Genomic DNA, 18,356 nt, shown 5'->3' on the forward strand with positions numbered 1-18,356 from the left:
TTGTGCAAGTTCTCCCTCTTAAAAAGATGAGAGAGGCCTGTAATTTTCATCATAGGTATACCTCAACTATGAGAGACAAAATGAGGGAAAAAAATCCAGAAAATCACATTGTAGGATTTTTAAATAATTTATTTGCAAATTATGGTGGAAAATAAGTATTTGGTCAATAACAAAATTTCATCTCAATACTTTGTTATATACCCTTTGTTGGCAATGACAGAGGTCAAATGTTTTCTGTAAGTCTTCACAAGGTTTTCACACACTGTTGCTGGTATTTTGGCCCATTCCTCCATGCAGATCTCCTCTAGAGCAGTAATGTTTTGGGGCTGTCGCTGGGCAACATGGATTTTCAACTCCCTCCAAAGATTTTCTATGGGGTTGAGATCTGGAGACTGGCTAGGCCACTCCAGGACCTTGAAATGCTTCTTATGAAGCCACTCCTTCGTTGCCCGGGCGGTGTGTTTGGGATCATTGTCATGCTGAAAGACCCAGCCACGTTTCATCTTCAATGCCCTTGCTGATGGAAGGAGGTTTTCACTCAAAATCTCACGATACATGGCCCTATTCATTCTTTCGTTTACACGGATCAGTTGTCCTGGTCCCTTTGCAGAAAAACAGCCCCATAGCATGATGTTTCCACCCCCATGCTTCACAGTAGGTATGGTGTTCTTTGGAACTCAGCATTCTTTCTCCTCCAAACACGACAAGTTGAGTTTTTACCAAAAAGTTCTATTTTGGTTTCATCTGACCATATGACATTCTCCCAATCCTCTTCTGGATCATCCAAATGCTCTCTAGCAAACTTCAGACGGGCCTGGACATGTACTGGCTTAAGCAGGGGGACACGTCTGGCACTGCAGGATTTGAGTCCCTGGCTTCAGTCTTCCCAGCCTGGTGCAGGTCTACAGTTTTGTTTCTGGTGTCCTTTGACAGCTCTTTGGTCTTGGCCTTGGTGGAGTTTGGAGTGTGACTGTTTGAGGTTGTGGACAGGTGTCTTTTATACTGATAATGAGTTCAAACAGATGCCATTAATACAGGTAACGAGTGGAGGACAGAGGAGGCTCTTAAAGAAGAAGTTACAGGTCTGTGAGGGCCAGAAATCTTGCTTGTTTGTAGGTGACCAAATACTTATTTTACCGAGGAATTTACCAATTAATTCTTTAAAAATCCTACAATGTGATTTTCTGGATTTTTTTTTCTCATTTTGTCTCTCATAGATGAGGTATACCTATGATGAAAATTACAGGCCTCTCTCATCTTTTTAAGTGTGAGAACTTGCACAATTGGTGGCTGACTAAATACTTTTTTGCCCCACTGTAACTCTAGTTACAGTAATGTTTATGTACAGATGTTATGATGTTTCACTGGCTTTTCAATTACCTGCCAGTGAAATAACAAGGGAAGACAGAATATTTCTTCATTTTAAATGATAATTGTGCATCTGAAGAGTGTGAAGTATCAAATCTGTGATTTCAACCGGTGACATTTTTTTTCACCGACGAAAACGAGACGATGACAAACTAAAATTTGTTTTGAATGACAGAAACTATGACGAAAATCTATTGATACTTTCGGCAATGAATAAAAACGAGATGAAAATGTTAGGGAGGGACGATTTGGGAAGAGCTTTTGCAACGGAGGCCAGCGAGTAGGTGGTGTGCAGGTAAACCTCACTCCCCTGATCCTCCTTGAAACAACAAGAACAAGCCTCCTTTTTAGTGCGTCCACCTCCCATGCTGGAGACCCGGGTTCAAGACCCACTCGGAACGAGAACGAGGTGTGACGGTGAGGACCCGGGAGAGAGGGGTTACATTGGTGCCGTGACCTGGATGGGAGTGAGGATTAGGGGGGTGAGTGTAACGGAGGCCAGCGAGTAGGTGCTGTGCAGGTAAACCTCACTCCCCTGATCTCAAGAGATGCACTAGTGACTGACGAAAGTGACTGACAAAAATGTCCATATCTAGGAGTAAGAGAAGAGCAGGCATATGGATAATCTTACGACGCAAGAGAGAGCTCAATTCTGTTTGGTTTTCTGAGCGCACACATCGAAGCAGCGCCTCTCACACAGCGTGCGCGTAGGCTCTTTCTCGTCTCATGAACGGAAAAATACACACAAAATTATGTAGAATTGTCTGTTTTGACGAGTATTCGCGTAAACACACTCGGTTATGTCTTATGTGAACTAGTGGTGTTCGGTTCTTGAACGAATCGTTCTTTTGAGCCGGTTCTCAGGAAGTAACCCGTTGAGCCGGTTCACAAATTGAACCGAATCGAACTTTTGCTCCGGGTTGATGACGCAGGACACACTGCCGAAGTAGCACATCCAACTCAAAAAGAATCAAATGAGCCGGTTCAACCAACTGTCGAAGTTTGCCGAGGATTACCGAAGATTCTAATGAGTGAGTTGGCGATACTGTGCAAGCCTGAGGCGCGTACAGGAAATATGCTTATTATGACTGTTATTAATTTACATTTTATTAAAACCTGCAAAAAACTTTCTGTCGAGTAATGTAAATAAATTGTACAATAGTTTATTATGCATGCATAATATATTGTCAATATTGGTCAGTCAGTCATATCGGAGGATCCGCGAATGAAACTGTCCATTAACTTAAGTTAATTATATGGCAATAATCAGCAATATGCTTTCACACAAATAACTTTATTTACAATCTGTGTTGACACAAATGACTTATTTGAATTTTTCATTGATACAACATGGCACTGAGTTGTTAGAAAAGAAATGTGTAGAGAGAGACGTTATTGCTTGATGACGTCAGGAACCGATGAATCGGCTTTTTGAACCGGTTTAATGAGCCGATCTGTCCGAAAAGAACCGGTTTGCGGAAATGAATCGGACTTTGCATCACTAATGTGAACATAAACAATTGGGAGAATATTGGATGTGTATTAGTACATTGCATCCGTGTATCCGGTTTTAAAGGGACAGCAGCCTAATTAAGTTGCTATTGTCTGTGGCATTGATGTTAATCAAGCAACAAAAGAAAGACAGAAAATCACTCACTCCTTTTGACTGAATCACTTTAGTAGCCCTAAAGACTAATCTAAATTTATTTATAGAAAGAAAAATGTCTGCTTGAAAGAATGAAAAATGTGGTTAACACGTTGTTATAAAGAAATTACCATTTGTATTTCAATGAAAAGAAGACCATGTTCTTGTTCTTTATGAGAAGTGGTTTTATTTAATTTTAACATAAAGGCATGTTGTGTGTCACCGCAGTTAAACTGGTGTCTATCATAATAAAACCTTAATTTCAAGCCTAGTGAATTTGGAAACCCATTAGATTTTAGCCGACTAAATTTATTGTAGATTTAGACTAAAAACTAGACTAAAACTAAAGAAAAAATACAGAAGACTAAAATATGACTAAAGCTAAATGGCATTTTAGTCAAAAGACTATGACTAAACCTAAATCAAAATTTGCTGTCAAAATGAACACTGATTTCAACTTTGCTCTTTGAGCAACTCAGGGGTGTCACCCTTCACCGAAAGTGCTAAGGCTGCATGGGACATGTTAACATAGAAGGTGCTATACTGTCAAATCCAAAATAAGACTTTATCAATTGGTCTCTTGAGCTTAGATGACATTTTCATATATGATAAGAGCAGATACAATATTCAGGACATTGCATTTTTCCTTGCATATTGCGATTTTGTTTTTTCCATTTTTAACTTTGCAAATTCAGAAGTACCAAACAAACACTCCCCGTTAAAAGTCAATACTTTGCTATCGCTGTCAACACTCACGAGTGACGGTTTGCCACTCTGAGTTTGGGTGTCAGAGTCTCTAATCCATATGGCTCATTGATGATGCTTTTTGACAGGCTTATGCAGTGGAGAATGTCTGTGCAGATGAAGTTTCCCCTTCATTAAAACACTCCTGTGAACACGAGCTGTCGCTCCCACTGCGTGAATTGTCAACCACGTCTTCAGTGCCGAAAGCAAATGCATAACTGAATGGCTTAATTCATAATAACTTGGATAAGTGCCACTCTAACTAATTTGATATTTGAATTTCATGAAGGACTTTTCATTTACACACTTTTACATTTATATGTCAGATTAATATTTGTGTATATATGCATGCAGTTGTGCTTTGTATAATACAAAAATGGAGGACTTCCACAGCTTGGTTCCTCACAAAGCTTCTTTTAGATTTATGGACAAATTACATTTAAGTTGATCACTGACAGATATTAAAAAGGAATGCACCCATCTCATTGGCAAAAATATTCAGAATTTGGTCATGCTCCAATAATGTAAGTGTCAAAAAGCATAAATAAAAAAACTAAATAAATTAGAAAATATTACAAATTTATTGAAAGTAATTAATTAAAATAGATTATTTTTTATAATTCAGTAATAATTTAATTTCATTATAATTCAAATAACACAAATTTGTATGTATATACAGTATATATATATATATATATATATATATATATATATATATATATATATATATATATATATATATATATATATATATATATATATATATATATATATATATATATATATATATATATATATATATACTGTATATATATAATATTTTCTGTAACAGTATTCAAGTGAAATCCATTTATTTTCTATTAATTTGAACACTGTTAGCATTCTCCATTTGTAACAGTATCAGTTTCATACAGATGTTTGTTACAGCAAAATAGCCATGAATCTAATGTCTGAGGTGCTTTTTTAAACACAAAACAAAATGACAGGTGATGTTAGTGGTTTGTTTTACACCAGTTCTATTGCTTTTTTTCATTCTCTTTGTTATAAATGATCTAAAGTGCTACATGATTGCAATTACATGAATGGCAATTATTGAACTGATCAAATTACTGTCCAAAATGCAAAAAATACAGCATAGTAGCAAGATAATACTGCATGTCCCCTATAATATTAGTTAGATTGACTTTGCTTCAGTATAAAAGTATATTTGGGCTGTTTCTTGTCTAGACAGGTCCTGGAGGCTGCAAGGAAGTCCAATTTGACGGGTCATTTTAAGTTTGTGGGATCGGACAGCTGGGGTGCCAAGAGCTCTCCGATCCTGGACCAGGAGGACGTGGCTGAGGGTGCCGTCACCATTCTGCCCAAAAGAGCTTCTATTGAAGGTTTGAAACATACATATGCATCCTTTAAGTCGTCATGAAATAAATGCATGTCACGGATTGTATTGTGATCGATTCATTTGTGCGGATACAATTTTTTATTAGAAAATTAGGACTCCACCAATAATGGTTCTTTATTGGCATTGATGGTTCCATGAAGAACTTTTAACATCCATAGAACCAGGGCCATCCTTAGCTGACGTGGGGCCCGGTTGGGAGCGGGGCCCCCCTCAGTCCGTTCGTGATCACGTTCGCCTCGGTCCGTTTGCCTCGATTCTTCACACTAAGAAAAAACTGTTCCTTTAAGAACTGTTCACTGAAATGTTTTTTGGGGAATCAAAAATGGTTGAGTGAATCTACCACTCTCACTTTTCACAATACAATCAACAATCGATGGATAAAATTAAGTCCTACATTTCTTTCTTGCTTGATAGCCATTTTACTTGGAAATAGATCACAATATGGTAGTAAAGTTGGTTGCAACTTCTATTTCATGCTGTGTTTTTTACAATCGATTCCACTATAAGGATAAAATTGGTAATTTTTCTACTTTTAAATCAGGATTTGACCAGTACTTCACCACTCGATCCCTGGAGAACAACCGCAGGAACATCTGGTTCGCTGAATTCTGGGAGGACGACTTCAGGTGCAAACTGACACGTCCAGGTATCAAGATAGACCCAGAAAAGAAGAAATGCACAGGTGAGTGCTCCTGTTAGCCGTTTGCAAGTTAACTGATGTTTGGAGCAATGACAGCTGACCTTAAAAGCTTTTTAATGTCTTCTGTCTGTCTTCTTGTTCAGCTAAGTATTTTCATTTGTCACTTTGCTGTCTCACTGTGTTCATTTTACCCTTTCTCTCTCTCTCTCTCTCTCTCTCTCTCTCTCTCTTTCAGGAGAAGAACGGATTAGTCGCGATTCTCATTATGAGCAAGAGGGCAAGGTTCAGTTTGTAATTGATGCAGTTTACGCTATGGCTCATGCTTTGCACAACATGCACCAGGATTTGTGCCCGGGAGCCACGGGCGTTTGTGATAAGATGGACCCAGTGGAGGGACGTTTGCTGCTTAGCTACATCCACTCCGTCAACTTCAATGGTGAGTCAACATCACGCTAGATCAGAATCACTGAATATGATTCCTGTCTGGCATCAGAAATGCCATTAGGCTGGATGCCAAAAGATGTTCAAAGGTCCAAACTAAACCCCATATAGAGCTTTAATTTTGTCTCACTGGCTCATTTGGATTGAACACTGTGTCATGCATATTGATATTTGAATTGGATATTTGAATTTTTAACCACAAATTAAAATTCTGTTTTCATGTACTCATCGCTATGTTGTTCCAAACCTGTATGACTAGTTATTTTGGAGAAAGTTAGGATGAACTGGTTTGTTGTTGGCCTTATTTGTAAGTCATTTTGGATAAAAGTGTCTGCTAAAAGAATAAATGTTAATGTGGAAATTTTGAAGAATGTGAGCTCTTTTCTATATAATTAAAGAGTACAGCAGGTTTATGCGCTGTATAAGAAGTTTAAATTGGTATTGGCTGAAAATCACAGAAAATTTGTGTTTGCAAACATTAAATTATTTGATCAAAATTCAGTTGAAAACGTCGACACTGACGTTAAGGGTCTCACTTGGGAGCCCCAATCACCTCTGAGCATTACAAGAAACGGCCAATTACAATTGGCGAGTGGAAATTGCATGCCAAGCCAAGGTACATACGGGTATATAAGATGGTGGCGTGCATCCACTCATTCAGGTTTGTGCTGAGGAGCCGAGAAGCATCCCGGCATTCAGCACAGTTCACGGTTGTGGCATAATGTCCCCATTCCCTCCTTCAGGGAATGAGGGTCATATACGTAACCGAGATGCACTCCGTCAACTTCAATGGTGAGTCAACATCACGCTAGATCAGAATCACTGAATATGATTCCTGTCTGGCATCAGAAATGCCATTAGGCTGGATGCCAAAAGATGTTCAAAGGTCCAAACTAAACCCCATATAGAGCTTTAATTTTGTCTCACTGGCTCATTTGGATTGAACACTGTGTCATGCATATTGATATTTGAATTTTTAACCACAAATTAAAATTCTGTTTTCATGTACTCATCGCTATGTTGTTCCAAACCTGTATGACTAGTTATTTTGGAGAAAGTTAGGATGAACTGGTTTGTTGTTGGCCTTATTTGTAAGTAATTTTGGATAAAAGTGTCTGCTAAAAGAATAAATGTTAATGTGGAAATTTTGAAGAATGTGAGCTCTTTTCTATATAATTAAAGAGTACAGCAGGTTTATGCGCTGTATAAGAAGTTTAAATTGGTATTGGCTGAAAATCACAGAAAATTTGTGTTTGCAAACATTAAATTATTTGATCAAAATTCAGTTGAAAACGTCGACACTGACGTTAAGGGTCTCACTTGGGAGCCCCAATCACCTCTGAGCATTACAAGAAACGGCCAATTACAATTGGCGAGTGGAAATTGCATGCCAAGCCAAGGTACATACGGGTATATAAGATGGTGGCGTGCATCCACTCATTCAGGTTTGTGCTGAGGAGCCGAGAAGCATCCCGGCATTCAGCACAGTTCACGGTTGTGGCATAATGTCCCCATTCCCTCCTTCAGGGAATGAGGGTCATATACGTAACCGAGATGTTCCCTATCAGTCAGTTACGTTCGATGTTACGTCGACACTGATGTTAGGGGTCCACAACCAGAACTCTATTCTGAAAATTGAATGTGAGGTGCTGACAAGCAAGCGTGTCAGGACAAATGCACCTCAGTCCCTAACCTACCCAATGCCCTATAAGCCAGATCATTTATCAAATATACGGGCTTACCAGGGAAGCTGAAAAAAGGGGTGTTCCAACATTCTCATAATTCTAGATTTCAGCAACCATTGGGGTGCGGAATGTGAACAGTAAGACTGAGTTCGGGAGAACACAAAAGGAACTGACAGTAAACAAACTATCTAGGGAACACACAGGTCTACCAAGGGAAACCGTACCGTGGAAAAAAACATACAGGATTGCAAAGGGAATCTCATGTATGGCACCAAGTCCAGTAAAAGAGGGTGACTAATGGCATGCAACCCAAATACTAGACGTGGCAACAAACTCCTCCGCTAAGTCTGAATACCACAGGGTGTTGGAGGAATCAACTAGGATTCACCAGATAGAGAACTTACTTGAAGAAGATAAGCACACTTACCCTAACCAGAGGAATGGCACCGTAAGCGAGACACCGAGCCAGACCTCCCACAAATTACCTGTTTGTCCCCTGTTGAGGAGTCTCCTCCTTGGATTCCGGTCAGGGCAGAGCAGATGTTGACCCCTCAGGGGGGTTCCTTCGGACAAACGAAGACCCAGACCTCGGCGGTTTGACAATCGGAGTGACCCGCTGAGGCAAAATCTGCTTAATTAACTCCATCTGCTTCTGGACTGCTGAGAACTACTGGGCAAACTTGGGAGACGGTGGCGTAGAGAAAGTGGACCAATCATTCAGCCTCAAATGTTCGGGGGATGGAGGCGAGTTCACCTCCAGCCTGATAGACTTGGCAGCTCGAAGGAGCATGGCCATCAGCTCTGCTTCCGACTTCGAATGTGTAGCCGTAGTGTTGAACGTGACTGACTGATAGGGAACTACTGTTATGAAACGTTATTACAATTTACCTGTAAATTGTCCTTCAGAAATCATTATAATATGCTTATTTGTTGCTCAAGGTTTAATTTTTGTTATCAATGTTGAAAGCAGTTAACATATTTTATATAATTTAATATAAAAATGTATTTAAAATTGTATTTAAAATGTATTCAAAAGAATAGCATTTATTTGAAATAGAAATCTTTTGTAACATTAGAAATATATTTACTCTCACTACTAATCAGTTGAATGCATCATTTAATGCTGAATAATTTTATTAAAATATTATACATTCTTTTATATTATAAAATATTACAAAATCTGTTTATTTAAATAATAAACATATGGTCTACAATTAACAAGTGCATGTTATTCCAAGGAAAAAAAATTATAATTTTTAAATAAATTTTTCCACCTCTATTAACCACTAATATTATAGCTACTTTTCACAGTCTAATCAAATCCTGACTGAGAAAATCAAGTCCCGCCCTACAATATTATTTGCAGAATATTCAATTTAATTTTGAAATGTGTGACAATAGTGCCGTTAAATTTGTTTGCGAATGTTTTTACATGTGGTGTTGATATACAGCATGTGCATAGTGCTTCACAGTACCACTTTGGCCTCGTAGTTCTGTGTAGTTTGAAAACAGAAAAAACATCTCCAGAAAAGTTGTGGCAAGTAAATCTAACTTTGCTCTGGTGTTGTGAAGCTGTCCATGAAGGAATTCCCATTAAATCACTTCCTCAAGAGTGACTGTCATCTTGCAAACATTTGGTGAAAGCTCGCCTGGAGGGAACTGGCTGAACAAGCAATATGCATTATTGTGAAGGAGAAAATTGCATGGAAAATAAGTCCCTTTTCCACCCCAGAATTTCAAATGAAGCGGTCTTCCTCCTACACAGCAAAGAACAAACAAGGAAAATACAAATCCTCATTCATCCAGGGCTAAGAAAAGCAGGTTATCAGTGGTTCAATGATGTGTTCTTGCTGAGTTGGAGGAAGGGATCTAATGGTTGAACTAAATACACATACTCAGGTTGACAAAGACAGGTTCAAAGCACTTCCAATCACGTGGAAACAGCCGAATATTTCTATTTAACGCATTCTGAGTTTCCCATTCAAATCTAGTCATAGACTAAAAACAGATACCACTGCCTGCAATGACATGCAGCAGGGTAAAGTATGCATGAATGGAGCATCTATATGGCAGATGGGTGTAGAGCGAAGTGAAGATGTTCAGAGCTCAGTGGAGAAGACGGAGTAACAGGAAGAGGAGGTGATCAGTGAAGCTAGAACCTGACGTCTCTTTATGATATACAGTGGGGCAAATAAGTATTTGATACACTGCCGATTTTTCAAGTTTTCCCACTTACAAAGAATGGAGAGATCTGTAATTTTCATCGTAGGTACACCTCAACTGTGAGAGACCGAATCAAAAAAAAATATCCAGAAAATAACATTGTATGATTTTTTAATAATTAATTTCCATTTTATTGCATGAAATAAGTATTTGATACAATAGAAAAATAGAAATTAATATTTGGTACAGAAACCTTTGTTTACAATTACAGAGGTCAGACGCTTCCTGTAGTTCTTGACCAGGTTTGCACACACTGCAGCAGGGAGCTGTGATCGCGCTCATCTGAAGAGCTGATGTTCTCAGCTATAATTTACTATCACATCTGTAATGTATTTCTTCAAAGACCAGAATTCACAATTGTTTTCTGGCTTTTAGTTGTCTTAAAAGTTGACAAAAGTAACTTAGCAGATATATGCATCTAGATAAAATGCTCCAAAAAAGGTCGAAATGTTCTTTCCCAACTTCCTGTTTTAATAGAAATACATGCAAATTACTTTAAAAAGATGCATAAGACAAAATCAAAGCAAAACAGTCTAATTAAACTAGTACTTCTTCTGTGATTATCAGGTAGTGCTGGTACTGCTGTTCTGTTTAATGAGAACGGAGATGCTCCTGGACGCTATGACATCTTTCAGTACCAGATGACCAACACCACCAATCCAGGATACAGAGTCATCGGCCAGTGGACCAATAACCTGCGACTCAGCGTAAATTGAATTGTACATTAGCACACACTTTAATCATATTCACACCTGAAGGATCCAAGAACATGTATGAGTTATACATAAGAGTCTGAAGACTCATAAAAGACTCCTTTTTTCCCACTTTTTTTATTTTTATTTTTATTTTTTTATTAAAGTTTTATTTATTATTATTTTTTAACAATTATAACATTTCAGATTCTGCACTATTTCAAGAATCCTGAAAAAATGTATTACTGTTTCCAAAAGAATATTAAACAGAACAACTGTATTCAAAAGTGACGATAAGAAATGTTTCTTGAATGGCAAATCAGCATATTACAAGGATTTCTGAAGGATCATGTGACACTCAAGACTGGAGTAATGATGCTGAAAAGTCAGCATTGACATCACAGGAAAAAATAAAAAATTGTAAAAAATATTTAAATAGAAAACAGTAATTTTAAATTGTAATAATATTTCACAATATTACTGTTGTAACGCTATTTTTAATCAAATAAATGCAGCCTTGGTGAGCAGAAGAGACTTTGCAAAATCTTACAAAACCCTAACTTTTGGTGTATACTGTATGTTCCAAAACATATCTTGAACATACAAGTATGACTGATTTGGTTCTGCAGGTTAAATGTTTTTTTGTTTTCTAGATTAATTGTTTGTAAATATTCTCTGTATTTCATCAGGTGGAAGAGATGCAGTGGACCGGTGGATCCCGTCAGATGCCGGACTCGGTTTGCAGTTTGCCGTGCCGCTCAGGTGAGAGGAAGAAGATGGTGAAGGGTGTCCCGTGTTGCTGGCACTGTGAGCTCTGTGATGGCTATCAGTTCCAAGCTGACGAGTTCAACTGTGAGATGTGCCCTTTCGACATGCGGCCGAGCCCCAACCGCACGGCCTGCCGCCCAACTCCCATCATCAAGCTGGAGTGGCATTCACCCTGGGCCATGATCCCTTTGTTCCTGGCCATTCTTGGCATCCTGGCCACCCTGTCCGTCATCATCACCTTCATCCGCTTCAACGACACCCCTATCGTGAGGGCCGCGGGCCGTGAGCTCAGTTACGTGCTCCTGACCGGAATCTTCCTCATCTACCTCATCACCTTCCTGATGATCGCTGAGCCAGGGACGGTGGTGTGTGCTTTCCGCAGGCTGCTGCTGGGGCTGGGCATGTGCATTACATACTCTGCCATGCTTACAAAGACCAACCGGATCTATCGCATCTTCGAGCAGGGCAAGAAGTCTGTCACACCGCCAAAATTCATCAGCCCCACATCGCAACTTATGATAACCTTCATACTGATCTCAGTACAGGTGAGGGTGTTAAATGAATGCTTGAAGTCATAATTATTTTATTGCTTCCTGCAGGGTGCAACCCATATCCTATACGTTCCAAATCTTATGGAGCTGCTTACTGTGTTGGGCTGGTTGGAAAGTAGAATATTTTTTAACATCGAGCTACAATATTTAAGTCTCGTATGCTTACCAAGGCTTCATTTATTTGAATACAGTAAAAACTGAAATGTTATGACATATTAATGCAATTTAATTGTTTTCTATTTGAATGTATTTTAATTTATTCCTGTGATTATTTTACTGTCTCTTATTTTACTGATTATTTAATGCACCTTTGCTTAAACTATTAATTTCCTTCAAGAAGCTCTAACTGGGTTCTTATCTTATTAGTTAAAAGTACTTAAATTTGATTAGTGTCCTTGAAGTTTAAAACTAAAATATTTCATCTTAATTTGTTTGTCACAAGTGTTAAAAGTAATACATTAAAATTATTATAAATGAATTTAAAAAAATGTAATATTATTAGTAAAATTATTAATCTTACTGACCCCAGTCCTTTGAATGGAAATTAATCAGTGAATGAGTTATTTAAATAGTCTCTGCATATGAAGTTTGCATAGCAAAAGTATTTAATATTAAAAAAGAGTTATCTTAAACACACATCACCTTTAACTTTTAGTTCATGCATTTATTAAAAACTGCTGTGGCAGCTTCGATGATAAATGCAAGGCCAAACCATTGAATTATTGAATAAAACATGAATGAATTTAATTAATAAAGAAAATTCTGCTGTACATCACATTGAATTCTGTAGACAGGCACCCTAGCAAGTCCTGATCTTACATGAAACATACATGAACGTGTCTGTCTACCTTCCAGCCAAACACAGGTTCATGAGCGCCACAGAGCCACTGGTTATGGAAACTAAAGCCCCTGTGCTGTAGTTCCATTCTCAACACGACCCTATGGATGAATTTTGAGGTTTTGTCAATAACAGTTTCCCAGCCAAGCAGATTCTCCTGTGTTTGTACACTTCGCCGAAGCTGATAAGCTGCCTGCAGACCTCATCATGTTGAGTGCCTGGGCTTCATTCTGCTTGTGCCAGCAAACGTGCCAAACACGCTAATGTGCAAAAGCAACAGATTCAACATCAATAAAGGCGAAAAAATGATTTACAGGTGACAAGAAATACACATCGTGTCTGCTGATAAACACCTCTCCGGCGATTAAAAACTGCTGATTTGAACTTTTACAAAATAATATTTTAGAAGCTTTTGTAGTTGGAGTTTTGCCCCAGAATTATGCGCATGACTCACCGGCAGGGAGAATGATTGACAGCAGGACGTTTCTCGGCACCTCCTCCAGCGCAGATGTGTCACCGATGCTGAGTGGAGAACGATGCTGCTGAGCGATTCTGACAGCAGCATCTGTCTCCCCGGCAACACGCCGGCCACCCGGCTGCTGCTCTGTTCTCCTCCCAGCCGTAGAAGTTTCTCGGAAAGTTTTGCGCGTTACCTGATGAGCACCTTCAATCGGGATGAGTCACTTCCTAGTCGGAATGTTCCCATTGAGAACCGGTGTAAAGGATGCTCTCTAAATCACGCCTCTAAACAGCTGCTCTCATCCGGTGATCCTCCGCACTTCCATTATGATTTATGGTGAGCAGACGTCCCATTTCAAATGTCCTTGTTTTTTATTTAGTGTTCAAAATCTAAAACAGTAACTTGTATGCTAGATATTACACATAATGGTTTTAAAAAATATTATTTCTTTACATAGAGTTTGTCATTTCAGTTTCATCTTTTATTTTCAGTTTTAGATAAAGGAGTAAATAACTCACTTGACAGAAGTAAATTAAGAAAATTAAGACTATACTTTCATGTCTGAAGCTGTCTGTCTGAATTTGATTGGAAATATATGAGTTCATAATAACATTTAATTACAGACTTTGACAAATCTGAGCAGTTTGTGACATAAGACACATCTATAAATAACACGGATGTTGTTGACTTAGGAACATGTTTACTAAATGAAAATACACATAGTATTTGAAGAAATAATGTTTTGTTTTGTTTTTAACAATAATGTGTGATATCTAGCATAAAAGTAACTATTTTACATTTTGAACACCAAATAAAAAATGAGGACATTTCTAAGGACGGCTATCTACAGTATTTACACTATCGTTCAAAAGTTTGGGGTTGTAAGATTTTTAAAAAGACTTTTTTATGCAGACCAAGGCTGCATTTATTTGATCAAATACAGTAAAAACTGTAATATTGTGAAATATTGTTACAATTTAAAATAAATGTTTTCTATTTGAATATATTTTAAAATGTAATTTATTCATGAGATGCAACGCTGAATTTTCAGCATCATTACTCCAGTCTTCAGTATCACATGATCCTTCAGAAATCATTCTAATATATAATACTGTATATGATGATATTTTTTCAGGATTCTTTAGAACAGTTCAAAAGAACAGCATTTATTTGTAATAGAAATCTTTTATAACGTTATAAATGTATTACTTACACTTTTTTTTCTCAATTTAATGCATCCTTGCTGAATAAAAGTATTTATTTATTTCAAAAAAATTTGACAAAAAAGTGTAACAGCATATTATAAAGGGTGCATAGTATTTTTTATTTTATTTCTGACAGTCTACATTTATCATGGTCAAAATACACAAAACGTTTTAATTCAGAATTAAAAACACTGGAAATTTAAGTGCTACATTTCAACTGAACTAGACATATCCCCTTTTTTTCGTTTCAGATATCTGTTCACGTTATTACAAAGCGAGGAAAGGAACTTATCTTTTCGTCTTTAAGAAAGCACTTTAAAACCCATCATTAAGAGCAATCAGGCTGATAGCAGGTCTATTTTAACCTGTAATTTTGTGCAAAGTCGTGTCTGCTGAAGACACAGCTTCTTGTACAACTTTATTCCACATCAATCTAACAACAGCTCTTGACAAATGAGTCTGCCCTTCTGACTCAGTCTCGTCATTAATGATCAGCTTTTACTTCCTCCCTTCTCTCCGCAGGTTGTAGGTGTTTTCATCTGGTTTGGTGTGATGCCGCCACACACCATTGTGGACTATGAGGAGCAGCGGCCGCCCAATCCAGATTTGGCGCGTGGCATCCTGAAGTGTGACATGTCTGATTTGTCGCTCATCTGTTGCCTGAGCTACAGTATCGTGCTGATGGTCACGTGCACTGTGTATGCGGTCAAGAGCCGAGGTGTGCCTGAGACCTTCAATGAAGCTAAACCCATCGGCTTCACCATGTACACCACCTGCATCGTCTGGCTGGCATTCGTGCCTATTTTCTTTGGCACAGCACAGTCCACTGAGAAGGTGAGATGGTTATTATAATGGGATTCATTACTAATGTTGGTAAACAAGTACAGTAGTTCACCCAAAAAATGCAAAGCATTAACTTGCCATCATGTCGTTTTTGTTTGAAATAAATTATTCATTGGATTCAACAAGGATGCATTACATTGAAAAGTGACAGTACATTTAATGTTACAAAAGATTTCTATTTCAAATAAATGCTGTTCTTTTGAACTTCTGGTCATCAAAGAATCCTGGGGGAAAAAAACAACAACAACAACGTATTGCATTTTACACAAAAATATTAAGCAACACAACTGTTTCAACATTGATAATAAGAAATGTCGCTGAAAATCCAGCTTTGTCATCACAGGAATACATTACATTTTAAAATATATTCATATATTTAATTGCAATGCTATTTCATAATATTACTGTTTTTTTCGTGTTTTTTAATCAAATAAATGCAGGCTTGGAGAACATAAGAGACTATAAAAACTATAAAAACATTATAATAGCATTTCACAGTATTACTGTATTTACTGTATATTTACATAGGCCTATAAAAAACATAAAAAATCTCGCCCCCAAACTTTGAAACGGTAGTGTATAAAGTGACAAAAATGCACTATAAAGTGGACTCATGCACTATATTCCACATATTCTGAAATCATAATAATAGCTTTAATAATAATAGCAAACTGAAATTTAAGTTGAATCTTAATGTTCTTCCTCACAATGTGCACATGTTCAGACTTTGCATGCTAGCACGTCTTGCCAGGTTTGATGTGTAACCGAACATGATGCACCAAGTTTGAACATGCAGCAGTGCAAATGAGATCTTTAGGATGGTCTTGAGGTTGAACTTGACCTCATTCATCGCATGCTAGTAAAAAGCCACCTCAGAAGTGATTCCAGTGGTGTTTTAGGAGAGGAGCACACTCTTAAAAATAAAGAATCTTTATTTGCATTGCTGGTTCCATACACTGTAAAATCTAATTAGTTGGGCTTACTTAAAAAAAGCATACAAACCGATTGCCTTGAAAAAACTAAGTAAAGTGAAATAGCAATAGTATGTTGTACTGACAGATGCTTAGTTAGTATAGCTTACTTACACAAGAGTTCTAGTAACTAAAAAAGAACTGTAGGGGGTACTTGATCCTTTCATTTAGGTTTACTCTTATTGTGAAATATTATTACAATTTAAAATAAAAGTGTTTTAATATATTTAAAAAAAAATTTTTAATGTAATTTATTCATGTGATGCAAAGCTGAATTTTCAGCAGCCATTCCATTATTTGTGGAAACTGTAATACATTTGATGCATGGAAAGTTCAAAATAACAGCATTTATTTGAAATAGAAATCTTTTATAACATTATAAATGTCTTTACTGTCACTTTTGATCAATTGTCCTTGCTGAATAAAAATATTAATTTCCTTAAAAAATAATAATAGTAATCATACTGACCCAAAACCTTTGAACGGTAGTTTATCTATTGTAATCCCATTAGATTATACACATGTAGCTTCACAGAGGGTTAATATTAGATATGATTTGCATTTTTAAAGCTGCTTAGATATAATGGTATTTCTTTAACAGTACAAGAGCAGACTGGTAACTTCACTGACCGCAAAGCACATATATAGTGTTCAGTCATTTCAGAAACAAACGCTAGCACAAATAATCAGCTTGACTGTTGGTTGACAGTAATAAGCAGTGATCTGTGTGCTGTTAGCCGCGTTGATCCCTGAAGAGAAGAGTTAGCATGCTCTCAAACTTGCCCTGTCGCTCCGGCGCCCTTAAACACGGAATTTTACCCCAGGCTACTGCAGACAGAGAGTTTCTCATGTCAGTACAGGGTAAATCACTCTGGACAAAAAGACATCTGTCCTCATTGTATAGACATGTATGTCTCTTGTGTCTTCTATTGTTTTTGTGATTAAGTTAAAGTAGTTTTCATAAACTGTTACCAGTTGTTAAATGATTGTGATTTTAATGGTAAAAGACTCAAAAACATATTAATTGGTTAATGGTAAAGTCCCCCTCTCTATATACGGCGAAAAACTAATTTTATGGTAAAATAGAGTTTTTGGAAGTGAAAAAGAATGTACAATTTACAGTGAAAAAAACGTAAATTGACATTCCCAGAATTCCCTGCGTAACATTTCACATTTGATGTTTTCTCTTTCAAATCAAGCGTAGCGTTAGTTCTGCAGGTCACGTTAGTCAAGCTCGCATCAGCTGACCCTCAGCTGAACCCCATCAACCTATGGGAATACGACACCTATCTAATTGGTAACTTCACTGACCGCAAAGCACCATATAGTGCTGAACTGTGCGTTCAGTCATTTCAGAAACAAACGCTAGCACAAATAATCAGCTTGACTGTTGGTTGACAGTAATAAGCAGTGATCTGTGTGCTGTTAGCCGCGTTGATCCCTGAAGAGAAGAGTTAGCATGCTCTCAAACTTGCCCTATCGCTCTGGCGCCCTTAAACACGTAATTTTACCCCAGGCTACTGCAGACAGAGAGTTTCTCATGTCAGTACAGGGTAAATCACTCTGGACAAAAAGACATCTGCCCTCATTGTATAGACATGTATGTCTCTTGTGTCTTCTATTGTTTTTGTGATTAAGGTAAAGTAGTTTTCATAAACTGTTACCAGTTGTTAAATGATTGTGATTTTAATGGTAACAGACTCAAAAACATATTAATTGGTTAATGGTAAAGTCCCCCTCTCTATATACGGCGAAAAACTAATTTTATGGTAAAATAGAGTTTTTGGAAGTGAAAAAGAATGTACAATTTACAGTGAAAAAAACTTAAATTGACATTGCCAGAATTCCCTGCGTAACATTTCACATTTGATGTTTTCTCTTTC

The 18,356-nt window shown here is 37.5% G+C and overlaps 1 protein-coding gene across 1 annotated transcript in view; it reads left to right on the forward strand.

Annotated features, from left to right (window-relative positions):
• LOC107584919 (metabotropic glutamate receptor 6-like) overlaps nucleotides 1-18,120 on the forward strand; it is a 70,314-nt gene extending 52,194 nt beyond the window's left edge. The window contains exons 5-11 of the mRNA XM_016271688.1: nucleotides 4,985-5,139; nucleotides 5,698-5,838; nucleotides 6,032-6,232; nucleotides 10,713-10,852; nucleotides 11,527-12,150; nucleotides 15,182-15,493; nucleotides 18,112-18,120. Of these exons, the coding sequence (XP_016127174.1) occupies nucleotides 4,985-5,139; nucleotides 5,698-5,838; nucleotides 6,032-6,232; nucleotides 10,713-10,852; nucleotides 11,527-12,150; nucleotides 15,182-15,493; nucleotides 18,112-18,120 (1,582 nt within the window). The remainder of the gene's footprint in view (nucleotides 1-4,984; nucleotides 5,140-5,697; nucleotides 5,839-6,031; nucleotides 6,233-10,712; nucleotides 10,853-11,526; nucleotides 12,151-15,181; nucleotides 15,494-18,111) is intronic.
• The last annotated feature ends 236 nt before the right edge of the window (nucleotides 18,121-18,356 follow it).

The sequence above is a fragment of the Sinocyclocheilus grahami genome, unplaced genomic scaffold (assembly GCF_001515645.1).
Source record: "Sinocyclocheilus grahami isolate Dianchi unplaced genomic scaffold, SAMN03320097.WGS_v1.1 scaffold64.1, whole genome shotgun sequence".
Classification (NCBI taxonomy): Eukaryota; Metazoa; Chordata; class Actinopteri; order Cypriniformes; family Cyprinidae; genus Sinocyclocheilus; species Sinocyclocheilus grahami.